The 27422-nt window shown below is 39.8% G+C and overlaps 3 protein-coding genes across 7 annotated transcripts; 2 read left to right on the plus strand and 1 right to left on the minus strand.

Moving 5' to 3' along the window:
* Positions 1–1079: 1079 nt before the first annotated feature.
* Positions 1080–7089, plus strand: si:dkey-45d16.4 (trichohyalin). 2 transcript variants are annotated; one of them, XM_031289592.2, is made up of 7 exons: positions 1080–1256; positions 2079–2201; positions 2624–2765; positions 2900–3008; positions 4344–4431; positions 5136–5324; positions 5861–7089. In XM_031289592.2, exons 1-7 carry the CDS (start codon positions 1220–1222, stop codon positions 5986–5988), a joined length of 816 nt encoding a protein of 271 aa, XP_031145452.1. In that variant the 5' UTR covers positions 1080–1219; the 3' UTR covers positions 5989–7089. The 2 variants fall into 2 exon arrangements, with proteins under 2 accessions (XP_031145452.1, XP_031145453.1); XM_031289593.2 differs by having other exon boundaries at positions 1082–1256; positions 5139–5324.
* A 1272-nt stretch (positions 7090–8361) lies between these two features.
* On the plus strand, positions 8362–19855 carry LOC116042740 (phosphoribosyl pyrophosphate synthase-associated protein 1-like). Of its 4 annotated transcripts, none has more exons than XM_031289076.2 (11): positions 8362–8620; positions 8991–9094; positions 10924–10976; positions 12540–12606; positions 13690–13862; positions 15428–15543; positions 15705–15760; positions 16064–16209; positions 17498–17568; positions 18091–18237; positions 19372–19855. In XM_031289076.2, exons 2-11 carry the CDS (start codon positions 9012–9014, stop codon positions 19528–19530), a joined length of 1071 nt encoding a protein of 356 aa, XP_031144936.1. In that variant the 5' UTR covers positions 8362–8620; positions 8991–9011; the 3' UTR covers positions 19531–19855. The 4 variants fall into 4 exon arrangements, with proteins under 4 accessions (XP_031144936.1, XP_031144934.1, XP_035856653.1 ...); XM_036000760.1 differs by having other exon boundaries at positions 8390–8473; XM_031289078.1 differs by lacking the exon at positions 8362–8620 and adding an exon at positions 9195–9232 and having other exon boundaries at positions 8955–9094.
* Positions 19856–23969: 4114 nt separating this feature from the next.
* LOC116042741 (GTP-binding protein Rhes-like) lies at positions 23970–25510 on the minus strand. Its single transcript, XM_036000761.1, has one exon. The coding sequence runs from the start codon at positions 25347–25349 to the stop codon at positions 24723–24725; it is 627 nt and encodes a 208-aa protein (XP_035856654.1). The 5' UTR covers positions 25350–25510; the 3' UTR covers positions 23970–24722.
* Positions 25511–27422: the final 1912 nt, after the last annotated feature.

Genomic DNA, 27422 nt, shown 5'->3' on the forward strand with positions numbered 1-27422 from the left:
ATTTGCACATACAGGTAGTGAATTGTCCAAACGTACTTAAGTTTTAACATCGGTTCTGTCTTTGAAAATCACATTGACCCTAGAAATCAGGAGGTACATTTTTAAAGGCAAAAGAAAAGGGGATGAAAGGAGCTGGTAAGAAGACAAGCACTGCTGTAAGCAAAACTCTAAAATGGCAGGAGAGATGCGGCGGCAGGTCAGGGTTGGGGGAGAAGCACACATTTGACTCACAGGACAGATCGTGATTTTGAGCTATATACATTAAATTGACTTGGTACCTGGCAGCAAATGTTTCCTAGATATTGGACTCTCCCAGGGATATCTTTCCTGTTTTATTTTTCTTCTATCTTTCAAATACACACACACACACACACACACACACACACACACACACACACACACACACACACACACACACAAGCATATTCAAATAGGCCTATATATGATTTTTTTTTTTTCTCAGAGTTTGAATCTTTTAAGACAATTTGAACCTTGGGGTGATAAATACATACTGAGGCACATTTGTGTATTAACTACAAACTGTGTAACCCTTAATACCAACCATTTCCAATACAACATTTTGATTTCCTAACTTCTAGTTAGCATTTGGTTTCAGTCCGTTCCAGTTGTACACTGGTATGTTAACTTGCAGGGAAATTAAACAAAAAAGTAGTATCTAATGTTAATCTTAGAAATTAGTCTCAAGTCTTTAGCCACTTCTTAATTGCATATTCTCTTTTATTTTCAGCGTGTTTTGAGGGACGTTACTGCAATCTTGCCTTACTGCAATTGAATAACTCATTTTAGCACATTATGTACTATTTCCTTTACTTTTTGCAAAATATTGAAATGTATTAAACTGTTTATTTCTTGTATTTGTAGTTTATATTGTACAAACATTTGGAACAAAAAAACAGAGTAACTAATGCCCATTTGTCCATATCCTGGTGGCTGTAGGAGATATATTATTTTCTCTGAGTGCTAGGCCTAGTAGTTATCTTCACATCGTGGTATTCCATCTTCTTCTGGATCGTTGCACAGCAGTTATTTGGCTCCATCTTGTGGTCATGTAGAGTAAGTGCAACTGAAAGTGAACAGCATTACCTCCGTTTTGCCAGATTCCCAGCCAAGTTAAACTACACGTCAGTAGGAAACCTGTACTGGTGACTGGACGTGTGCAGTGCGCGTCAGGCGGTTCCCGGATGCACCAAACAGAAACATGGAACGGGTAGTGGTGGAAGTGCCGATCAACAACGGTGAGATACATTACCACCTACACGTAACGCGACTTTCAACCACTTATATTAACATCTCCTGAAAGGCGTTTGGTGCTTCTCTCGATTCGTGCGCAAATGCTCCTCCTCCTCTGACGCGTGGTTCGGCAATGAACGTGCTGCAGCCTCAGTGTGTAGGGTTATCAGTGCTTTACAGGTTATTTGTCTCGTTTCTGTGTATAGCTGCAGGCTACCGGCTGCTTGCACTTGTACACAGTGGAGCACAGCAGTGACAGAGCTCCTGTCATCTGTCAGATAGCAGTTCTGCAACTGACAAAATGCTGCCATCACTTACACAGGCCTTATTTATTCCCCATCATTGCATATATTACATTAGATTAAACTTTATTGTCATTGCACAGAGTGCAAGTACTGATACAACACCGTACACACATACACTGGCTTGTTAGTTCAATGCATGGTAATACTATGTAATTACATAAGTAGAGTAGAGTAGAGTTTTTAAAGCTCCCATGCTCATCTATGATAGATCAGTTTAATGCCACGTGCAGTCTTATGCCAGGAAGTATAATAGTTTTGGTCCAATGATAACAGTGGGTTTCCTAGGTAATAGTGGGTTCAGCAATTCCACTAACATATGTTCAAGTTGGACTTGGTATCTATTCCATCTCAATGGGATCATTTATTTGTTTACTTTTTCAAGAAAGGGTTAGAGGTCAGAGCAATTCTGAAACAGACCCTCAGTGTGAACAATGGATTCCCTACTCAGTATATCACCTCACTGTGTATATCTAGGCTGTATCTATTCTATTTTATTCTGTCCTATTCTATTCCCTACTTCAGGTTTTTCTCTTGCCGGCCCCTCCACAACCCCACGAAAGCGTCAGGTGCGTTTTTCGGCACGGCATGACATCATCCTTCTGAGGGAGGTTATCGCCCAGAACCCCTTTGCCTCCAAAGAGCCAGGTTAGTCCAGTTTCCAAAGGAATAATCCATCTGAAAACACTAAAAACCGTTTAGATGCAGAGAGCTGCATTACAAATGTGGACATGTCAAAATATTCTTAGTTGGTGCTATAATGACATTTAATCCAGCAAAAATATATCTATCTTAAACATTAATAGCAACTATGCAATTTATTATATATATATATATATATATATATATATATATATATAAATATAGGGGGTTCTTTGTTGAGCTGCCTTTTTGTAAAGGCATTCAAAAATCATACAAGAAGAAATCCATCACATAACAGACACAGAGAACATGCTTAGTATAAAAGACATATCACATAGACATGCTTGTGTATTCATGAGCTACAAAGTCAATGGCCTATTTTCTCCATGCTGTATTTTCTCATGTGTGAATTCATTAATCTTCATCAGGACGGATCTGGGCCCGTGTGGGGGAGATCATCACTGCAGCCCTTCAAGATGAAAACTTTGAGGTGGATGCCAGGAGGTGCAGGGAGAGGACCATGCTTTTGCTGGACTACTACAAGAAACAAGACTTTCCCAGTCTGCGCAGGTTGGTTCAGTCACTAGGAGCAAACTGTACTCTTTCCTGAGGAAATAACTGGATGTGTTGTGACTTGGAGATGTGCTGGGCCTTACTAAAAAAGAAATGTAAGTTTAATGGGTGTGTGCTTTTGGTGTACTCAGATTTGGAACAGAGAGGTTGTACGCCCAAAAGGAAGATCTGCTCCATGAGGTTTTGGAGCTGGAGGCTGAGAAGGGGCTTCTAGCCAGCGGGGAAAACACAAAGTACCAGGTGGGTGTTGTGTTAGCAGATAAGTATAGGTAAACTTATCTGACACCACTAGCGCAAGAAATGTAGAGGGTGTTTTAGTGCCCCTGAGCTGGTTTAGAGGGGCAGATCAAGCTTAAAGTTATAGCTTCCATCACACAGCTTCATGCTGCAATTTCTTAATTCTGTCAACAGCAATACTTCTGAGTTACAAACATTGTTCTTGGCCAGAATTACATTAAAGTGTATAATTCATCACAACTGAGCTAAGCAGTTGTTCTGATTTCAAAGACTGGCAATATTTAAACCACAGACTACAGTATGTATAGTTAAGTGGTTCCAAACCTTTTAATGTTATGTCCCCTTAAAATAAAGAAGTGTACATTTTCAGCCCCTTGTCATTGGTTGCATACGTCTAGGAGTTGAAAAAAAGCATGTTTAGAGAAAATTCTTTTCTGTCTCATTAATCATCTCTTGACCCTTGGTATTTATTTTGTGACCCCCTGGGAACCAATGGTAGAGTCTGAAAGGAAATATACTGCACAATATGTTTTTAGCTGGCTTTGCACATTCTTTTTTAGATTTATACATTTTAAACTCAATCCACACTTTGTTATTAGGGCCAGGATACCCATTGTCTATATGGACGACGTTTCATTTCCGGGATTGTTCAGGTGCCGCCGGAAATTCCGCCAGATGTCCCTCATTTTGGCCGGATGTCCGTCACCTTCCGCTTTTTTTGTGTTAGTCATTTTGAAACTCCAGTGGATTCATGAGGACTATGGTTAACTGCTCCTCAGATCTCTGCAGGGTAAATCCAGACAGCTAGCTAGACTATCTGTCAAATCTGAGTTTTCTGTTGCACGACTAAAACAACCTTTGAACGTACACATGTTCCACCAAAGGCTATTTTGCAGAGACACTGTTGCTCTGTCCGGCACTTATTAATGAAACGTCATCGATATAGACTAGGATACCCATTATCTCATTACAACTACAGGAGATGGGCCTTGCGTCTGTCTCTGATGGCAATAGGATAACACTTTATTGGAACTGAGACTAGCCAGAGAAATTAGACATCCAAGTCAGCAGATATGTTTGTGTTCTCTGTAACTATCTGGCCACTTCCCATGTCTTCCTCTTGGTGGAAGAAGTTAACTTTGATGCCAGATCTGCACATACAGTACCACTAACACTATTACTGCTGCTACAACTACTCTAGTACTCTAGTAGTTGCTATCACTATACCAACTGCTACTGCTATTGTTGGTAACAGTTGCTGCTGTCGTTCATAATTCTCATTTTCTTTGTTCTTATTGTTGTAGAAGTTATATTTTAATCTTGTCTTATCTTTTTTAGGATGATGAACTGAGAAAGCGAGCCATAGAAGAACTAAGTCTACCAGAGCAGGACAAACCCAACATCACCATCACACAACCCACTGCAGGTAAAAACTGACACAATAGTAGACAGGACAAGACTCTGTCACTGGTAGTTAAAAGAAAATGTATTCATTATTCCCTCTCAATCATTTCATCTGGCTGAGAGGCAAATCATATCTTGTTTAAATATGACAATAAGTATTTGCATGTAGTGAAAGACACTGCCAAGAATTAGGGCTGTGAACCACACTGGTGTCACAAATACTGCATCATGTTTTAATTCCTGGCACTTTAAGATACTGATGATGCAGTCCATCGAGTAGCATGATTAATATTTAGTAAAACAGCAGGCTGTTAACATTATTCGAATGATGACTTAATTGGTAGAAAGGTTGGCTCTTTGTTTATTGTACTTTTAACATAAATTCCCATCATGTCATCTATAGTGTGTGGTTTCCACTGATCAGAATAAATAAATTAAGTAGTAAAACAAATGTAAACAATATGCCATCCAAAACCTGTCTTTTAAGTGTGAAACATTATGCCAATGTGTCTTGAAATATAGAAGTCTACAGGGGAGTGTTTCCTACTAAAAATGCAGACTTTGGTGGAGCATAGTTTAAATCCCTCTACCCCAACTCTCCAGTTCAAGTGTCTATATGTAAGCAAGTGCCCTTCAGCAATGAAAACTTTCCAGCCTGCCATGTTGCTCTGTATCTGACTGTTCCCTTCAGAAATAGGTACCTTTTTTACATAATTACTGTCACAGCAGAACCAGAGGAAGACCGTGAGGAAATGGCACAGCTTTCAGCGGCGCCCATGGCCAAGCAGCCCTGCCAGTGCTGCTGCCAGACCTACTCTGAGATTCTCAGCTTCCTGGAGAAACGCTCAGAGGCGGAGCAACGGCTACGAGAGGAGGAACTTGCCCTGCGCCGGGAAGAGCTGGAGATTCAAAGGAGTAAGACATTTAGAGAGTAGTGTGATTTTAAATTCAACCCTGTGTAATAGTTTTCCTTTTGTGTGGTTATTTTTTATATTTCAAAGTGGATTTTCATTAGATAGATTGAGCCACAATTAAAAAAACACAAATGTTACTTGACAGGATGCTTGTAATGTAGCATTTGCCACAAGTGTTTCAGATTAAGTTATTATGATATCAATTGTAATTAATCTGGCTCTAAAAAACCTTGTTTATTTTTTATCTTAGAAAAAATTCTAATGACGTTTGAATAAATGTTAGCCTGATAATCATTCTGAATTTCCATTTCATTTAAAAAATATGAGCTGTGGGCAGCAATTCAGAGGTCTGGAACCAAGCTACAGTAAGACAATGTAATAGTAACCAATACACTTTAGGAATGAATATGTATCAGTGGAGTCATTCATGAAAATATAAGAGACTTGTGCAGTTATAAATGTTAGTTGAAAACGATGTCATCATCCTCAAGGGGTATTGAATTATAGCTTTTTTTTTTCATTTTTTTTCATTCTCAGGTAAGATCGCTCTGGAGAGGGAACGTCTGGGAGCTGAGAGAAAAGAGAGGGAACGGAGATTTGAGCTGGAGAGCCAAGAGAGGCAGGTCATCTTGGATCTGCTAAAAGAAAAGGTGCTGAAAAGCTGAAAACTGTATCACCCGCAATTTAATGCCATCTTTTAAAGCATGAAATCGGGAAACAACATAGTTGACCGCTTAAACGAGGAAGGAAACCAAGGAAACAGGAAGTAAAAAGATCAATGGTTGTAGGGTGTTACATGCAGGTTATTGTAAAATAACTAAACAAAATGGAGGGCGGTAAGCAGTTGCCACAACAGCCAAACAAATGAGTAATGTTAGGAGTGTCTGGGTGTATGCAGGCATGTATTGTGTGTGTGGTGCACAAAGTACCAAAAATACATTAACCTGCAGACAGTGTTTAAAAGCTGCAATAATTTCCTAAACCAGCTGCACAAAGCTGACCCATATAGATCCCAGTAGACACCTCATGGCACAGTCTGAATGGGGATTTAAAAGTGCTGCAATTGCTGGAGTGTCACCTAAGAAATGGTATGCAGAAAAGGGTGTGTGTGCGGTGTCTTAGGTGTGGTCATTGACCAAGCCAAAACTGGAAGACATGCAGGATCACTGTTGCACCAATTAGTCCTGTTCACACCAAGGGACACCATTATTTGTGGTGCCAGGGTGAAAGAAATCGAGGAACAACTAAGAAAAGATGTATCTTCAAGTAGTTCACAATAAAGTTATGGTGCAGCTCAAGCTTTTGAAAACCCTGTAGCATTTACCATATTAATGGCTTCACACATGCTAGATTCAGCCACTTGTTTTTCAATTAGAATTTTTTTTTAATTAAAATAGAAGTAAAACTATATTTTACTGACTGTGAATCCACTGTACAGAGAGCACTTTTGTACTGCAAATGATACAAGCCATTACGTGGGTGTCCATATTCTATAGATTATACAGAAACAACTTTTTTTTAACTGATGTTAGTGTCACAACTGTTGTACACTAATTTTGCTATAAGATAGTTATTAGTCAAATGTATGTCCTCAGTTTAATTTGTTGTACCCAGATACAGTTAACTGTCATTGGTTAAAGTTACAATATCACATTAACATGGAATTCAAGACAGGACACTTTTTATTACATGTTCCACTGATTTATTCAACACATTCTCACTCCCATCTCGTAAAATACGGATGCTTGGTCAGGTGCCTTTGGCGTTGTTATATCTAAACGCGCTTGATCTAAACGCGTGTGGTCGGGACTATTGGTGTCACTTTTGACGCAGTTAGGTTAAGGAAAAGGTCGTGGGTGGGCTTACGTTTCCATGACACGCGGGACAAGAACGGGACGGTTGGGTTTAGGAAAAGAAGAACGGGACGGTTGGGTTTAGGAAAAGAAGAACGGGACGGTTGGGTTTAGAAAACGTGACACGCGGGACACGATCTCCTGGGTGAAAGTCCTGTGTTGTTTGACCCATCCACCACCCCAACCAACCTCACTATGTGGATTTTCGGGCTGTCATACTACTCGCTACGTTGTCGCTCTTAATGCTACGTCATCTTCAAATGCTGTGTAGCTGCTGCTCTCCCCGGTGCGTTCTACACACACGCTGAAGGGTGCTTTTTGCGTCGTATCTGACACTGACAGCCACTGCCCAAACGTCCGTATTTTACGAGTTCTTAGTGAGAACGGGTTAATTTATTACATGACATTTTCTACTGTGACTTTCTGTATATTGTTCATAAACAAATGCTATTTTTTAAGTCCCCATAACATAGCCTAGGTTGTATAAATTGAACACACATTTTTTTGCTAATTTCTATTCTGAAAATAAAAAAGGTGGTTGTGTTTGTGTGGATTCTTCAACTTACTACAAAGAGTGATTGCACATGACTCCAGTTGGCATTCCAGGTCTATGTGGTTTTGAAATTAGCTTATTTATCTCCGCACAACTTAAGCACTTACACTAATTGAGTATTTCCAATTTCATGCTACTTTACACTTCTCCTCCACTACATTTCAGATGGAGATATTGTAGGCTACATTTTCCTCCAATACATGTATCTATAAACTGTAGTGACTACTTTGTAGATTCAGATTTTACATACAAAACACGACCAGGTTATAGGATGCTTTAAATTAAATCTATCTATCTATCTATCTATCTATCTATCTATCTATCTATCTATCTATCTATCTATCTTTCTTTCTTTCTTTCTTTCTTTCTTTCTTTCTTCACTGTAGACACCTTATAGTCCCTAAACCCAATGATTGCCTTACTAACCTGCTGCTCTAATTACCGCGTTGCCTGTTTGAGTGGATGTTTATGACGAAACATGCCACCACCACATTTTTTGGTCGTTGCCCTTTAGTTTTATGTAATACAAATCCTACGCACTGATTGGTCAGAAATATATCTTACACGCCCTCTGTTGTTTCGATCTAGTCTCCGATTGGTTCTCTTTAAAGTAATTCCTTATTCCATCCACCCAATGAACGTGTTTTTCCCTGCTAAGACTGCATCCATTGCTACGAAGTTTACAGTAGCCACATTTCGGAGTTTGGGAGTTATTACTCTGTAGCAGCGCCCAAGACAGTTTTGGTACATTTCTGTTCGTCTTCTTGGTAACATAAACCGGTGTGTATATATATATATATATATATATATATATGTTCTGAAGACGAGAAAACGCCAGTGTTGCCGCATGGATACACAGAGCTAAGCTTTCCATCTGCTGTCGATTTACAGGTAGATGGGAGTTTTTGTGGCGCTGGTAGTTGTTGACTCGCTAACACGAGAGCGAGCGTTGCTCTCGTTTTACATGTGGAGCATGTGCGTTTCGTCATTTTAGTTTGTTATACAGTGTGGCGTTACACAGATTCAGTAAGTTCTAAATTGTCTTACTGAAAGATGCTTCTGCATGGTGGAAGTCTTAACCACCCATAGTTTAGCTAGATGTTAGTGTGGAAAGCAACTGCTCTACAGGTAATAAACTAACGATTTTGATTCTTGTGGGGAAACGTAACCAAAACAAATACCACATTGATTCCAAAACAACATGCCTATTAGGCGTTTTGGGGGTCACAGGTCTCTGGTCTCTCTTTCTCAAACTCCAAAGCTGTCATATGGTTACAAGAAAATGAATCGTTCAAGAAGTGGCTACCGTGTTTTTTCTGCTAACTCCACCACCGCCTGCACCGAGCTGGCCAAAATGATCACAGAGTAAGTGGTGTTTGTGTATACTACCATCATGATTAATTTCATTTAATGTCTGTTATGTTGAGGATTGGCCTGTCTTTGTTACATGCCATGCCCCTGACAGTACACCTGGGAGTCATAGCTGCAGGTGACCTGAGGCAGGTGGGTGTGTAGCCCATTGTTTTTACACACACACACACACACACAAACACAAACTACGAAAACTGCCTTTAGCAGTTGGTCTCCCTTGATGGCCTAACTGCTATTTCAGTGGATTTTCCAACCTGAAAAATAATCAGAAGTTACAGTCTTGGTATGAAAGTGATCAAACTTTAACACATTAAATGTTGGCACAAAACTTTGGAAACTGATAGATTTTAAATCTATCAGCCGCCTTGCATTGTTATGCTCCTTACATCTGAAAAGCCTATTTTTCCTTAATTACCATTTCCCCTTTAATGTATCATCACAGATTACCAGTAAAAAGACACTATTCACAACGCCATATTAAAGATGAAATATTTGTCATCTTAGATTGTGATTTAATGTGGGATTTTTGCGTGGGAAATTCAAAATACCTGTCAGTGAGAATCTTTGTAATGAAACAAGCTCACTGTGCTAATACTGCTCTGTCAAGGGAGTATGCAGGGCATGGATACTGTACACAGGATGTTACTGTGTCAGGCAGCCAGGCATTTTTAAATAGGCAGTGATTCATGGGGCATTTAAATGGCTGTTGGTTTAGCAGAAAAACTAGTGAAACCAGGGTAAGATGCATCTGCATGATATGAAAGTAAAAACAATAGGACGTTTCTGTTTGTGATCCTAATGAAAGCACTGACCCAGGTCTCTGCAAACACAAATAAGTCGGCCTACTAAAAAAGGGGAGCAGCCCTGCACAATTGTCAGAGAGCCAAGTGTTGCATCGCTCACACAGGGAAAAAGAGCTCGTTTGTCAACATTGCATAACATTATTATGGAGATTATGTTGCCATTGTGGAGCCAAGATAATTAAACAGGGTGAGGCTGTAAGTCAGAGAGGCCTGTCTTGTTTAACAGGAGCCCTGCTTACTGTAGCCTCTCCCATTGTCACCAAGCCAAGCCCTCACTCATCTGTGTTGCGCTTTAAAGTTCCATCAAGTTCATTATCTATAGTTGGCACTGTTATGTTACTGTTTGGTTGTTGGCTGTATTCATGATGCCTGGGCTTGTTCAGAGTTTGACTTGATGCAACAGGATTTTTCTGCACTGAATGTTAATATTTAGCTCAGTCTGTTTGTGCCAAGTGCTTCTTGTGGATGTTTTGACGTTTTTCATCTTTGAACCTGGTAACAGATTTACAGTCTTGTCACATTTACACAACTGAACTTAACAAAAGCTTCAATGTATGGGTTCCACATTTTTCCCAAATCACTCAGAGCTCAAGTTGATATATTCAAATGTCTTGTTTTGTCCAACCAACAGTCCAAAAGCCAATTTACAATGATATAAAACAGATAAGGAGCAGTTCCAAAGGATCAAAATAATGTTTGGAGCTTTGGCTGGAACAATTATGATTAATTGATATACCAAAATAGTTTCAAATTATTATTCTGTCAATTGACTAATCAATTGATTGCCTAATAGTTACACTTCTATAAATTACCTAAATAAGTAGTTGATTATCAAAATGATCATTGTTTTATTTTCTTTGAGTCGTGTTAGCCCCTTTTGTGGTTTAGTTGGTCCAGTAAGCTGCTAGTCTCAATAAAAAAATAGTCTAGTACACGCTAGAACATTTACACACTTGAATTAGTGGAACACATAAAGGTGTGTTTGTGTTTTTCACACTGCAGACTGTTTTTTTTCCCCAGACGCTTGGGTGTGGAGTTGGGCAAGTCACTGGTTCATCAAGAGCCAAATACAGGTAAGGCTGATGAATATCTTTAGGTCCCTCATTTTCATAAAGGAATGTGTTAGATCAAAGGTGAAGTCTGCGATTTTGGAGAAAGATTGTTGATATTTGAACTCAACACCTGAACAACACCCTTCAGTGCTCCTTCAGAACATTAGCATGTTTCAGATTTACTGTCCCTCTTGCTCCCACTTCCTTTCTCTTTATACATCCATAGCTTTTCCCCTGTCCTGTACACAAACGGAATTGTGTTGTGTGACTCGGTCCGAGCCACTTTGTTTCCCATTCACGGAGCTAGGGCTATGTATAAACACTATGGGTGTACATCTCTACCTTATAAGACGATCCGATACGTATCTAGATACATGGGCTACAATACGGTTCAGGGACGATACATTTAATTATGGAACATTTCAGTCTGATTCGATGTTGAATCGATTCGGTGCGATTCGATGAGATACCATTCAATCTGATATATACAGTTAATATTTGTTTATTGTAAACATTTCCCATTATAAATGAAAATAAGCCAATTCTATAAAAGAAACATTGCCTACCTTCAAATAAATATATATATTTTGTAAAAGGGACCAGGTAATAGTAAAGCTAGGACATGCTAATAGTATAACTTCAACTAGCCACTTATAACCAAATAACAAACTCATCAGCTCCATATTAAATTAAACAGCCTCCTTGCTGCTCTAATCTTAGACACAGTAATTCTGTTAACGTAGGTTCACGTTACACAGCCATTGTGAGCACTCCAATAATAATAATCATATGTTTTACGTGAGTACGTATATGAGCACAATTTAATACTGTTGTGAGTGTTAGCATGCGGCTAGCTGACTTTTATGCTAATGTAACTGAACATCTTAGAATATATAAATGTCAATATAAACTTAACACATCAAAATACAGTCCACTCACATGTTTATGAACGCACACAAGAATGGATGACTCACAGGAGCAGCTAGTACAATTCACAATATCCAAGATGTATTCCTTTCACCCTAACTACAAAAACGAAACCTAGCAGCCGGCACATATTTTTTCTGCAAACCCAAACAAAGGCGCTTATTGGCTGATCCCTGCCACCCGAACATGAATGACCAAGTTCGTAATCACACAAATGGTGAGGCTTTTATCTCCCTTGCGCACATACATAAACATACACCCGTCTCTTTCAACGGCATTGCGCACACAGCAGCAGCTTTGTTGAATTGACAGCAAAGCTTCAGTCAACCGATTCGTAAGTTTAATATCGGGCCATCAGCCGAATCTTGGTCCATTTAGATCGATCCAGGGGTCCGTTTATCGATGTAGTCGTATCTGTGATAATACAACTGGATACCGATTTGTATCGGTGAATTTTTACACCCCTAATGAAAACCTTACTTTTCTTCAGCGCACACACTGAATGGAAAGCTAGCGTACCGAGATATTCGCTAAATTTAACAAAAAGTTTATTGGATTAGAATTGCATACTCCACCTTTAATGAGCTATGGTTTCGTGTTATCTCACTTAACTTTGTACCTGAACCCACAATGATTGTGTTTTTGTTATGTTTTCAGAGACTAGAGTGGACGTGAAAGAGTCTGTCCGTGGACAAGACATCTTTATCATTCAGACCATTCCCAGGTATTGCAGAAGGATGCTCTTGATGCCTTAATCTTCTATATTATTAACAAAGGATCATATCACTGTGTGATGTGATGACACATCAGAGAATTGTCATCCAACTCTGCTGAGTTTTTCAGCCTCTTTTACAGCTCATAAATGCAATGTTTGGTTCCTTCTCATCAATCTCGTTTCCAGTAACAGCAGGCAGCTGTTCAGCAAAAAGCTCTGAAAAACCCAGTATCTCCCTGCCTGGCTATTGACTATCGCAATACTAGCTATAGTATATATACTGTATATAGCTATAGTTTATCTTTGCAGCAAGTAAAACAGGAAGAACAACACTAACTATGGCCATTTCACTTCTGCCAGTTGACTTCTCTGTTTGTCCTTGTTAATCCAGTTTTTGCTATGATGAAGAGGAATGCTCTGAAAGATAACAAGAGCTCACAGGAGGGGACATCATATTGTGGGATCTCTGGTTTGAACAAGCTGTCAAGGCCACAATGGCTAGATACAGTATGCTGTTACACCACCAGCTCTTCATCTTTCTAAAGTAGTCAAACTGTCCTAGTCATCAAAATAACAGACATTATGGTAGTCTACCTCACCACCACTGTACCGAGTTTTAGTTTCTAGCCAGAAAGGATATTGATTTAAAAATGTCCTGTGAGCAAGAATTCTATTGCTGAAAAGAACTTTATAGTTAGGGCACGTTTAGCTATGTGTTTCTTTTGTTGCAACTTGATCAATGATATCACAACAGCCAGAAACATTCAAGGTTATTTTTGGCTTAGGGCTTAGAGGAAAGGCTGGTTGAGGTGTAGTCTAATAACAGGGCATGTGAAAACAATGGTAACAGTTGAATTCTTACCAGACAGTGTTTACTTTATTTACAGTGGTTAATGGGATAATTATCTTGTTAATGAACATTCAATTGTTGACTCATCAATCCCCATCAGCTCATCAACATATCCTCCTGTACCTGCCTTTAGTACCGTCTTTGTGGCCGACTATAGGCTCAGACTGAGTTCATACCAGTACTGTTTATCTAGGTTGTGATGTCTGATGTAATCTCTTGTTATTGAATGCGTTGTTTCTCAGAGATGTCAATACAGCCATCATGGAGCTGCTGGTTATGGCCTATGCCCTGAAGACGTCCTGTGCCAAGAACATCATTGGGGTCATTCCCTACTTTCCTTACAGCAAGCAGTGCAAGATGAGGAAGAGAGGATCCATTGTCTGCAAGCTGCTAGCATCCATGTTAGCTAAAGCTGGTATGGACTGGGTATTGTAATTTCCTTTAGTCATTTTTTTTTTTTTTTTAAAGTCGGACAAAAAACAGACTAATATAACAAGCTTCCTGTCCTGTTAAGAGGTGTTGGGCATCGTTTTGATTTTACCTATTCTGATTTCAATTCTGATTCTTCCTTTCAATTCCGGTTCTTATTGATTCTCGATTTCAAATCTTTGAGGGGTGGAGTTGAAACAGGTCAGATGCTTATTTCACAAATAAGAGGAAAGTTTGATTTTGATTCAATGGTGATTTACAGGTTTACCGGGTTTTTTCAATGTAAAATAAAACCATACTAGAGCGCCACTTATGGCGTTTTTCCACTGCTAGTACCAGCTCTACTCGGCTCGGCCCGGCTCAACTCGACTTGGCCACGGTGTCCCGCCCTCCTTTTTCCATTGCAGATTTAGTACCGCCTCATGCGTGAGGCGAGCGTGGCTGATCGTCATAGTGGCACCGCAAGAAACTGCCGTGACCTAACGCGACACACACACAGAACGTAGTGAAGGTGTGTTGTTGTTGCCACAGCCAGAAGACACATTTTGTTTCAAATGAAGCTGGAGGCAGCAAAAAAAACCACAGCTGGCTAAACTGTTTAAAAATGGCGGGTTTGTTCAGGACACCCCCGTCTGTCGCTTTCACGTCACCTTTTGGTATCGGCTCAGCTCGCTTGGAACCTCAACTGAGGTGGTACTAAAAAAAGTACCTGTTAGCAGTAACAGGTACTTTTTTTTCGTAATGGAAAACCAAAAAAGGCGAGTAGAGTCGAGGCGAGTCGAGCAGGTACCATGTAATGGAAAAACGCCATTACTGGGCTCCACGGCTGCAACACAACAAGCCCCTGGCCGCTACAAAAACCAAAACTTGCGCATTATGAATTTGGAAACGATGATCGGATTTTAAACCAAATCTTCCAACGATTCCAAGAAAGAAAAGATTCCATTGGAATCGTAATTTTGAAAACAATACCAAGTTGGAACCGGTTGTCGTTGCCCAATCCTACTGTTAAAGCAGGGTCACATATTATGACTGTTTGTGTAGGTCAGTTGATGCTGACAGTCGGCAGATAGAATCATATAGTTGTAATATGTAAAGATTCAGGGCAGACTGCCGTCCATGTTGGTTTTGGCGTGAGAACATGCAAAACAAAGTTCTCGCAGGATTTGCAGGGGTTTGTACCACGAGGACTCTATTCGTTACTGATTAGTTGTTCAGAGTTTTATCTGGTGTATTCACTCAGACGTAAGGTTTATACTCTGTCAAAGACTCAGCTAGTCTTCATGTTTGTCCCAAACTTTAGCTGCACATAGTAGAGCCACTTAGAGTTGTGTGCAAATTAGACAGTGTGCAAGTCCTGTTGCATAGTTTATGTGTTAGGCAGAGGGCGGGAGATGTATTAATTTGCGCACCACATTACTTACTTATTTTGAATACCATGCCAAAATGTATTTTTTTCCTAGGGAGCTCTGTAATTTTGTGCTTCAAACCACTGCATGAATATGTTCTGAAGCCATACCAACTCATGTGCGTATATATTTGGTGTTGCAGGGCTAACTCACATCATCACCATGGACCTCCACCAGAAAGAAATCCAGGGCTTCTTCAGCTTCCCTGTTGACAACCTGAGAGCTTCCCCTTTTCTCATCCAGTACATCCAGGATGAGGTGAGGCTGTGTTACACTGGACACAGGCACAGCAATGATGGTGTTCTACTGTACATAAACGAATGAGTTTTGGAACTAATATATAGTTAAACAACATTTATTCTTATGTAAGATCTCAGTTTTATATTTTATCAATGAAAAGAATGTTTCTCCTTGCTCAGATCCCAGACTACAGGAATGCCGTAATTGTTGCAAAGTCCCCTTCAGCTGCCAAGAGGTAACAAGAAAGCCTGGGTCCTTAAGTCCTCTAGTTGCATTCTCTGTTTAACACAAGTGCACCACTTCTCCTACTGTCATGGTGGAAAGTTTCTTTCTTTAGCATCACATTATGATTGTGCTTTTGTCTTTTCGTTATACCATACCATATCAATTTTATATATTATATATATTTGTCTTTGTAGGTATGTTTAAACTTCTGTGCAAACTTCTTTCTGCTCTTTTGTGCCTGCGTATTTGTTTGTATGTGTTGTGTTTGTCAGTTTCTTTGACTCTTGTGTGTCTATGTGTTCGTCTGTCTCAGAGCTCAGTCCTACGCTGAGAGGCTGCGACTCGGGCTGGCAGTGATGCACGGGGAGGCCCATCATTCAGAGTTGGACATGGCTGATGGAAGACACTCTCCCCCCTTGTCCCGCACCACCATAGGACACACCGGCCTGGAGCTGCCATGTAAGACACACAACACAGCTACATGCCTGCTCACAGTGTTTCCACTGCCAACAGAAAACTTACTTTTGAAACAAGTTGTGTAATGTCAAGGCTTCTTAGCACTTATGAACTTGTCTTGGCCAAATGAAGAACAAATGTGCTCGCAAGTTCAGCTCTTTTGTTGGGTGACATGGAGAACTACATTTTCAGAAGGGAGATTAGAGGGCTTGAGTTTGGAGCTGTGTGCTCATCAGACTGTAAGAAGCATTAATGCCAAGGTACATTGCCATCTGATGCTCATGTGTCTGTAGCCACAGAAATCGTAAGCCAAAGTTTAGTTCCCTAAACTGTTAAACATAACCAATACCTTGGTATCTTTTTATATTTATTGTTTTGTTCTTTATAAGATCCAAATAGCTCTGAGTAAGGCCCAGTAGCAGGGCTGACCTTCACTCACAGTTTCAGTCTTATCTTAAAGCTGCCTAAAATGGCTAGCTTAAGACCAGAGTAATGCCCCTGCTGCAGTAACACACACACACACACACACATACACACACACATACACAGTTTCTCAGCATGTTTCAGGTCAGCCCTGCCCCAGACATTGTTGAAGCCAGCTAAGAAATACTGCAGGCAGTGACTGACATTGCCCCCCTTTTCTTCCCCAGCCAGATTTATTTCTCTCCTCACTCTCTCTCTTTCTCTCTCTCTCTCTCTCTCTCTCTCTCTCTCTCTCTCTCTCTCTCTCTCTCTCTCTCTCTCTCTCTCTCTCTCTCTCTCTCTCTCTCTCTCTGGAGTTGAGTGACTTCAATTTGGGGGCTATACTTGAGCTCCAGATAACTTATCATGTTTGTAACATCAGTATTGTAATTTGTTAGAAATAGTGTTTGATTAGATTACAACTAATGATCGATCCTGGTCTGTGGTTCCAAAAAAGGTTCTGCTCTACACCCACTTATCCATCTACCCGCTATACCAAAAGCGTCCGCATGTAATTGCACCATGTAAACCCATTTTAAGTCTTGATTTGGATTTAGCACAAATTTCTCCCACAGATAACTCAACAATTTAAAATGGCCTGATGTTATTTAACTGGTGCTGTGGTAGCTGGAAGCTTTCTGGGGTAGAGCTTTTCTTGCATGATGTTCAAAACCAAATCCCTTCTCCCCAAATCTCCCTTAATGTTTTCTCACTTCAAGAATTCCATTCACTTTTATTTATAGTGTCAAATTATAACAAACGTTATCTAAGGACACTTTACAGAGTAGGTCTAGACAACACTCAACATTCTTTCATCTGTGTCTTTCAGTGATGATGGCGAAGGAGAAGCCACCTATCACCGTTGTTGGAGATGTAGGAGGCAGAATCGCCATTATTGTTGTAAGACCTCTAACTTTTATGTGATTTACTTAAAGCAATTTAGGAATCATTCTTACAAAACATCTGTATTAGAAAAATGCAGTCTGAGAAATTGCTTTAATGTTTGGGTAATCCTATGTCCTACTGTAAAAAGTGGGGGTTTCAAGTATTAATCCTTAAATTAACTTAATGGGGGGCTAATTTGAGCGACAGATTTTTTTCCATTTGGCATTTGTTAGGTGTTATACAGATCTTGTGGGGTTCAGTGAGTTCATTGCTTCTGCTTCATTTCTCATAAGGTGGAGATTACCACAACATATCACAGCAAGGCCAAGTACTCTATTTCTGGAGAATTTTGTGATTCATGTTAGTCATGCCACTTTCCAAAAAACCTTCTCAGAAATGTCAGATTTTCATTATTTACACCGTGATGTGTTGCCCCAGAAAGTACAAACCTAAATGACGACATTCAGTTTTCCAGTAATCCAAATATATGTATCCTTTTTCCTTGTGTGATGCCTAACCCTGTTGCCATTTTCTCAGGACGATATTATAGATGATGTGGAGGACTTTGTTGCAGCAGCAGAAATCCTGAAGGAGAGAGGAGCCTACAAGATCTACATCATGGCTACACACGGCCTGCTGTCTGCAGATGCACCAAGACTAATAGAGGAGTCTGCTATCGATGAGGTAAAATCAATATGTGGATATTGTCACTGATGTTAAAGTTCCAATATGTAATGTATTTACTGTAATAAATCCAAAAATGACCCTAATGCGTCATCAGATATTAAGGAAACATGCCAAGTTGAAATACTATCTTTTCTGACAACAATGCTAATGCTAGTATTTTCTCCTTGAAATTTCCGTTCCATGACGGAATATCTGTTTGTGTTTTAGCCTGTATGTTGTTATCAACTGCCCAGTTTGACAGCCAGGCCGGGTTGCCAGATATACCTGTAAAAACGTAAACCCAGCACGCTACAACTGTAACGTTAGTACAGCCATGAAAGAAACAAACAAACAGGATCAATGGAGATAAATTCTACCCAACCTAAAAAAAACGGCATGTTTCTAACAGTTGCGTGACCAGAGACGTTACAAACCCCGGGTAAATATTGGAGATGTATTTCAAAGATGGAGACAGCTTAGAGCCCAAAAGGATGCTGAGTTGGCTAATTTCCTCCTGAACAAATTCTTTGCTTCTTTCTGAAGCAAAGAATTGTGGGGTTTTCCCTCCATATTTATTTATGCTCAATCTGTAAAACTTTATGCATGTCCTTCATGGTTATCTAGTGCTTTGATTAATGTCTCAGGGAGGTATGAAGCCAGAGAAAGAAAACATTACTCAAAACACAAACCTGATGACAGCCCTGAACCTTACCAGAGTGCTATCCTGTTTACTTATGCCTTATACCTTTGTCTGTGTTGGTTTATGGGACCTTTCACCCCTAAATGCAGCCTGTCATTCACTGTATTGACAAAATGTGCAACTGTGAGGAATGGCTTTGAATTCTGGGGAATCCTATGTAATGTGAGTGAGGTCTTGACATTAAATAAATATATAACCTTATTGGGGGTTTGATTATATGCAGAGCTATGTGATAATATCATTTCCATGTGCCATTTTTAATGCATTGATTATTGCCAGGTTACGTACCGCCTTGAGCAGACCAACCAATCAAATGCTCATGTTTAGAGTTAGAAAGTTCAGGAGAAGCCCCATAGTGCTACCTGAGAAACTAGACTCAGGGCAGCAAAGTCCCTATAGTCATGGAAACAGGCTGAAACAAATGCTCTAAGGCTGTCGTATTGCACCTCCAGGTGGTGGTGACCAACACTGTACCTCATGAGGTCCAGAAGCTGCAGTGTCCAAAAATCAAAACTGTGGATGTCAGTATGATCCTGGCTGAGGCCATCCGGCGCATCCACAACGGAGAGTCCATGGCCTATCTGTTTCGTAACATCGCTTTGGATGACTGAGGCAACACACACTTGCATTTACACACACCGACGACCAAGAATCAAGATTGCACGTTTCTGCTTTAACCTGTTGTTTCCGTTTGTTTTGCTGATGAACATGTTTTGTCTGTATTCACTGTACGTGAGATATAAAGCAACTCAAACTCTGCTTTATTCTTCTGATATGTTACACAGTGGGACTGTACAAACAATACAACGAACGGTTTCACTTCACTAATATATGCTTCCTACCATCTGAAAACATATATAGCACGACGTAATGTATCATGTGCATCCTCTCGGTATGCCACAGAATTTGGCAAATAAAACAGTTCTTAGGGGAGTGTTCTGTGTTTTTTTTTTTTTTATTTTGTTTTTTTTACATCAGATTTAAAGTGACAAACGCTTGGATATACATGACTAACTGGATGAATGTAGCACAGTATCACAGGTGTCATTCGTACATTTATGGTTTGCATTGTACATTGGAAGTGAGAAGACATTTCTGGAACTGCCAGAAATGTACAGTACAGTGACTTCACACCTAAATCTAAGCTTTCAGTCACAGTTTCAGTCACAGCTGAGGCTGCTTGCTTTATGAAGCATGGAAAAGCATGAAACGTCAAACTGCAGTGTTCAGCTACAGTTACATGAAAACGTTCATCAGTAAGCTTGTGCCAAAGAGCTCTGCATTCCATCAAGTGTTTTGTCATTTTACGTTTGCAGTATATTATACAGTACAGCATAGTGGTGGGAAAAAAAACGATTCATGATTTTATCGTGATTTTTTTTTTTTATAGGACAATTTTTTTTAAATTGATTTTTTTTTTTTCTAGATTCAATATATTTCATTTATTTTTTAACCAATGATTTACCTAAATATTTTCTGCTCATACGGTGCCGCCAAGGGCGACAACATTATATCCGTTTCAAGCAAAACCGACCGAAAGCAGAAAATGCAGAACGTACATGTTATTTACAATGAAATAAACCTTAGACTGACTGACTGACATGTTTTGTGCATTGTTTTTAGAAAACAGTTAGTATTTAGAAATGTCTCATGATATATCATTTCTACAAGTGTATTATTCAACTTTTATTTTTGTTAAAGAAGGAAAAGAAAATCGTAATACTCAATACTATCGCAATACTTCTAGAATCGCAATAAATAAAAATCGCAATACAAATCGAATCGGCACCCATGCATCGTGAAAGAATGGAATCGGGACAAAAGTTCCAGGATTTCATAGTAGCAAAAGTGTGTGATGTGTGTCTGACACAAAAGGCATACAAACCTTTTGCGTCTTAAAATAATTAGATGGTAGATTAAATTTAATTTTGTTCTACCACTGTGGGTGTACAGTATATGATCACTGTTGATTTACATTTAACTGACATTTGGGGTGATAATAGTTTCCAAATGTAAATTCTGACTGAAAAAGTATATTTATATATATCATATATATTTATTCCTTCATTTTATTTATGATTTGAACATGTGACTAATATACAAGTCTGTCTCACACATTGACATATGACCCATAAATGCTCAGACTAAAAATGGCATGTGACACATTAGACAGTTATATTTACACTTCTGCAGAGGCAGAAAACACGCCTTACTACTTAGTTTATATGCAGGCAACACAGAAACAGCTGACATTTCATCACACACTATGTATTAATCTTGCTGTGTTCTGCCCAGGACCCTGAACTTGTTCTAAACGCCTCAGAGTTGCTTTCATCTGCTGAGGAGCTTTGACCAAGTCCAGGGGCGAAGGCATCTCAGAAAAGGAGTACTGACTGTATGAATGGCTTTCCTCGCTGCAGCTAAAATTGGACCATTGGATGCTAATAAAAGTAATACTAAAGTACAAGTAGTGTATGTAAAATTACTGTCCAGAAATCCTCAAATATCCATCCCAGACGTAAATTAAAGTAGATCTCTGCGTTATGAGATGACAAATCCACACACCTGCCTGACTGTGAAGCTTCTAGGCCTCCTTCCCTTCGCAAATGAACATGAGCCGAGTGCGGAAGAATGTTTAAATGTGGACTGAAAGAGGAACTGCTCACAAACGTTAACCCGGCCACTTCCTCAAATTAAAACAGGAAACTTTGTTCAGTCTAATCTGATGGAGGGGGGGAGGGGAGCGGGGGGGTGCTTGGCCTGACCACTTAAACTGTCTCCACTGGTTGCAGGTTGCATTTAGGGGAACCATGCACAGCTATTTCAGGAACTGCACCATGATCCATTTTGTCAACCGGTTAAAGTGCTGCTGAACTGTTTGGTATTTAAATGTTGTGATGCACAAGGGTTTGTGTTGCTTTACTTTGACTGCTGTCCCTTCAGGCCTGGAGCCAGTTAGCAGAGTTTGCACGGCCTCCTTAATTGGGATGTCACACTTGCTTTCATCTGAAGTTAAAGTGTTGTGAAAGTGACATTATCCAGGCTGTTTCAGTTGTTTACTGTAAGCTAAAGTGTGCTTTATGGTTCAGAAAATCCAGCTCTGATAGACAATAGACTTCAACAGTTTGTGTACATACTGTCAATCAATCCAATCTTTCCAGACTGATGATGGACAATAACATCAGCGCACATTTCTTTGTTATCAGAACACTGATGGAACTATTGAGGTTATGCAGTGAAGTCTGTGTCTAGGTATTTGGATTAATTCAATTTAAATTAAAGTTAAGAACCAAAGCATTTAAAACCTGAGCTGTTACTAGTTTCACTGAATGTAATGTCTGTTTTTCACCAACAGATGGTGAGGGAGATCTTATAATATATGCAGACAGCTGAGAAATGTAGAGCTCAAACTCTTGATTTCAGTCCACTTTTCACATTAATTTACTACTTGAGTCACTTATTTCAATAACACAAATGCCAACAGAAACTAGACAAACAGGGAATAATTTTCTGGCATTTTTGTTACATTTTAAGACTCTGAATGAAACGGAGCAGTAGTTGTAAAAGCAGAAAGTGAATGTGCTGGAACACCACCCAAAAATAATCAGTTATCACGGTTCTGTAACACATGCAGTGCATAAACACGTAGATGCTTCTAATCTTAACTGTTCTATATTTCACAATCACAGTTTTATCTTCCTAACAGGACATGAGAATATCTGTGGCCTGGAAAGATCTGTTTGCTATTTTTAGACTTAAAGTGACCATTTTCAGCCCTGTCTCAGAAAGATCTCCTGACCCCTTGAAGAATGCAGCTCTCAAACGTATTGTAAAAATTCACTATTCTGTTTTGGGTGGACGAGGACATTAATCAAAACTTTTCTAGTTTCAAACTATGTAAATTTGATCAGATAACAGTCAAAATGACAGCAGTCCTACAATACCGTACTGTATACTGTGCTTGAAATGGCATATTTGCAACATGTTCCATTACCTTGGGGTGCTTTATCTATGTTCTGCCATTTATTTTTATATATTGTCATTCATTGGTTACCTTGCACGGCAGCTGGATTCCCGTGAAATCACATGATCACGCACAAATCGCGGGATCACGTATCACACGGAAATTCATCTTGTCAGGCTTAAAGTACTGCGTTTGTGTCCATAACAGCACCAGACCATACCAATCAGTGAGGAGCTACTGGCAGCTACGGGCGGGCTTTAGGTGTGTATAGTCTCGCATTGCCAGACCTTCCTCCACAGCGCCGTGGAGGAGGGTCTGGCTAGTCCACACAGCATTCCGGGATGGGAAAAAAAGTGATGTGGTTTATTGGCATTTCTTTAAACCAATCACAATCATCATGGGGGATGCTAAGCACCGGATGGAGCAACGGTGCCACTGCAAAATAGCCTCGGGAAGGAATTTGTTTTGGTGGAACGTGTATGTTCAAAACTTGTTTTAGTCGTGCAACAGAAAACTCAGATTGGCAGATAGTCTAGCTAGCTGTCTGGATTTACCCTGCAGAGATCTGAGGAGCAGTTAACCATAGTCCTCATAAATCCACCGGAGTTTAAAATTCCAATACAAAGAAAGTGGAAGGTAATGGACATCCGGCCGAAAAGAAGGACATCCGGCAGAATTTCCAGCGGCACCAGAGCAATCCCGGAAGTGGAACAGCGTGGATATAGACTAAGGTGTGTGTAACAGCTGCGAGTGTTCGTTCGAAACAATGGCAGACGTGATAGACAGATAGTTCATCAATCACCTGCCAAGTATCTTTTGAAAGTGTCTGGCCTTTTCCAAACAGTTTCCAATGGCGGCTTGTCAGATGGTTCTGTGTTAAACCATCTGTCTCATCAGGTTAACTCATTGGTTCAATGACATGATTTCCTTAAAGAAATTATTTAAATGTTCATGTAATTAATGATTGATTTATCATTTACTGTTAATAACGTATTTAATTAAAAGTGAACTTGCCTCTCAGCAAATATTACATAATTTATACACCTATCAACAATTTCACTCATCAAATTTCACTTTTTTGTGCTTATATATTTTTATTACACATTTAGATCCACAGTCCACGTACGTTTGTTAAATAAACGGCAAAATAATAATGTGAGAATATGCCGTGATAAAAAACGAAGTAAATAAAATAAAAAATCTTATTCATAAAAAAAAAAACAACAACCTTAAAACATCATTTTGAAAAGTCTTTTGAAAATTGAAAGTGCATCAACAGTTAACATTTGCATATCACAACTTTTTTTAGACAAGTGATAGTATGCTCAATGGCAAATTGGAATTGAATACAACAAAAATGCAATCATGATGTGCTACATACACTGAATTATTAAATTTAAACAATTTACATGAGACATAACTTTTGCACGTACCACAAATGCACACTTCCTCTTAGTAAACAATCTGTTAACAGTCCAAATCTTGATGTAAGTTAACATTTTTGATTTATAATCCAAAAGGTATACATTGATCTACCAGCAGCATGTCACCAAATCAGCAGCAATAACGTTACATTGAATAAACAATTGAATAATTAATGTAGCTTCCTCATGTCCAATGGCAGTCTGTTCAAGTTAAGTCTCAATACCTTTCACCTCTTCAGTTTCTTTTTCTCTCAGTTCAACCGTGAAGTGACTTGACTGGTTCAGAATCACTTATCTCAGCCACTGACTGAAGTCCAAGCTTTTCTCTTTATTCTTTTTCTCTGACCAGCAGCATTGAGTGCTCTCATCTCTTGTCCCTTCATGAAACCAAACAACACTTCTCCTCTGTCTATCATTACGACAGAATACAGCTGTTGGTCTTGTTCATAGGTGGTCGGAAGTTAGTGTCTTTTGGAAAGGTCTCCCTGCGTCTACGCAGCGCGGGGCTGAGACGGCTGGGAAGGTTTGCCTGCTGCAGGATCATTTTAAACACCTCCACCACGTTGACGTTGTCCTTCGCCGATGCTTCCAGGTAGCTGTTGTTCCAATCCAGCTCCACGGTTGACAGGACATCCTTGTTGGACACCAGACGCTCCTGCACCCGGTCCACCTTGTTTCCCACAACCACGAGTGGTGTGTACTTGTCCTCCTTGATCTCCAGAATCTCATCTCGCAGGCTCTTGACAGCCTCCAGTGACTCAGGGTCATCCACAGCATACACCAGCGCGAAGACGTCGCTGTTTTGGATAGAGAGCTTGCGCATGGCCGGGAAGGAGTAGCTGCCACTGGTGTCCAGGATCTCTACTGTGATCTTGACCCCATCGATGTCATACTCCTTGATGTGCAGCTCCTCCACTGTGCGCCGGTGTTTGGGCTCAAATGTGTCTTGGAGGAAGCGTTGGATCAGGGCTGTCTTGCCCACTCCTGCTGCCCCCAGAAAGACTAGACGCACCAGGGTCTTCTCCTTCACCTCCAGAGACATGCTGCTTTTTGCGGAGGAGGTTTTTGTTGCCAAAATGGGTAGAGAAAACGTCCCAAAATCTGTCTCAGATTACTCACTTTCTCTTAATGGTTGCTGCTTTAAAACTTGTTAAGCCGGCAGTGGCCTTCTGTCAAAGCCCCTCAAGATGTGCTTATTGGATGCTCCTCACTGGGAGCACTGCCTTTTATGCCTGTTTTGGTGAGAGAGCTTCCATGCCCTACTGCAGCTGCAGCCAATCAGCAGAAGGCAGCCTGTTGAAGTGTAACATCCAGGCAACCAATGATGACAGAGTATGTAAATCAGTGAACGCTGAGAAAGTAGGTACTATCTAAAAGTGAATAAATGACAAGCAGAGCATGGAAAGCAAGTATAAAGACTAAGACTCACTGAGATAAACATTTTTTACATTTTACCATCTTCTACCATCTATTTAGATTGTCTTGCAGCAGGACTTACAGAGTCAAATCCATCCTGCTCTTGTGGTTGTTTAATTAACTCAGTGGTTCCTTTTTATTAGACAGGAACATCCCATAAGTAAACAAGCTTTTGTTAAACTACAATGTGTGTCAAAAAAATCTGATAATTTAAGCTCTATTGACATCCCTTTCGTATGAATATGTTTGGCATGTTCTGCAACCAATTATTAGACTGCAGTAAAAAATATCTGATGGTGACAGGAATGCTAACTAGCATATCGAGTGAGAAAATATATTTTATTTATATTTACTCCCTGGATCCCTTTATTATGTGCCATGAATGAGAACAATGAATGAGATGAAAGATGATATTTCATTAAATAAACCGTGAATATATTGGTTTATTATAATGTTCGGATTATGTTGAAGGTCAGTTTCCTGTTTTAAAGAACAGTACATATTTCTAAAATAATGTTTATATTTCTATAGTCACTGCACAATAGGAGACAATTCTAGCACTTGGCTTTATACTGTATCAATTTTGGTCAAAAGGCAAAAAAGTTTACATAGCACATTTCAACAACAAGACAATTTCACATGGTCCTTAGGCTTCACATAATACATTAAAAGGATTAAAATAGAAGATAAAAATAAGCTGAAATTGAATCAAACTGAATAAACTGAAATAAAAAAATCACAGTACAAGATATGATGTAGAGTCCCATATATCTGGTTTAATAAAAGACAGTAGCAAAAAGTTCTAAACCTTGACTTAAAACAACCGTGAGTTTTCTGGGAGTTTGTTCCAGATGTGTGGTGCATAAAAAAACGGAATACTGCTTCTCCATGTTTTGTCTCAGACGACATAAAAGGTTCTGATGGTAAACATAGTGGCAGAAATGTGTTCATAAACCAATAATACCATTTTAAAATGAATTCTTTGATACACATAAGTGGGTGTAAATATTTAAGACGAGTGATATGCTCCACTTTCTTGGTCTTAGTGAAACTAGCAGCAGCTACAGCTCAATTCTGAATAAATTAAATATACCTTTGCAGAACGTATCCGTCCTTAAGCTGATGACATTTTACTTAAGCAAATTCTAGAGACAACAGCTTTATGGATCAGTTCAGTCACATATGGCGATGCATGACTGAATCACCTTCAGCTTTCCTTGGTGTCCAATTAGATGTGATGGATCGCCTGTAGCTGTCTAAGAATGAATCCTACCTGCCTCCTGTTTGTCAGAGTTTGTCACAGAAGAGTGAGCCTGAGTCGTGAACCTCCTAAATGTCCCCTGAGTCTCCACAGACTGTGACTCTCCCTGCCTTGTTAGGTTAGGCAACAGCATGGAATCACAATGTGCTCTCTCCCACCGTTCCCACCAACATACACTTTTAATTTACACTCATACGCTGTCTCCCCAGGGTGCTTCTGTACCTGATGGGCAATGGAGCAGAGATAAGCACTGTGGGAATATTAGCTGTGGACTCTCCTGGCCTGACGCACAGTGTGAGGAACACTTAACGGCTGCAGTCACTGCTGGGGAATTTAAAGCAGGGTTTCTGAACTGATGACAGTTCTAGTCATATTGTCCTGGCAGTTAAGTGGTAAAGAAATACATATTCCTGCCTCAAGTCTCCAAAATGTTAAATG

Source organism: Sander lucioperca, chromosome 4 (assembly GCF_008315115.2).
Source record: "Sander lucioperca isolate FBNREF2018 chromosome 4, SLUC_FBN_1.2, whole genome shotgun sequence".
NCBI lineage: Eukaryota > Metazoa > Chordata > Actinopteri > Perciformes > Percidae > Sander > Sander lucioperca.

Coding starts and splice junctions, on each gene's coding strand:
- LOC116042741 (XM_036000761.1), bottom strand. CDS start 25,349: ATGTCTCTGGAGGTGAAGGAGAAGACCCTGGTGCGTCTAGTCTTTCTG.
- si:dkey-45d16.4 (XM_031289592.2), top strand. CDS start 1,220: ATGGAACGGGTAGTGGTGGAAGTGCCGATCAACAACG. Junction 1,257..2,078: donor GGAAGTGCCGATCAACAACG/GTGAGATACATT, acceptor TCCCTACTTCAG/GTTTTTCTCTTGCCGGCCCC. Junction 2,766..2,899: donor GACTTTCCCAGTCTGCGCAG/GTTGGTTCAGTC, acceptor TGGTGTACTCAG/ATTTGGAACAGAGAGGTTGT.
- LOC116042740 (XM_031289074.2), top strand. CDS start 8,931: ATGCCTATTAGGCGTTTTGGGGGTCACAGGTCTCTGGTCTCTCTTTCT. Junction 12,607..13,689: donor ATCATTCAGACCATTCCCAG/GTATTGCAGAAG, acceptor GTTGTTTCTCAG/AGATGTCAATACAGCCATCA. Junction 16,210..17,497: donor CACCGGCCTGGAGCTGCCAT/GTAAGACACACA, acceptor TGTGTCTTTCAG/TGATGATGGCGAAGGAGAAG.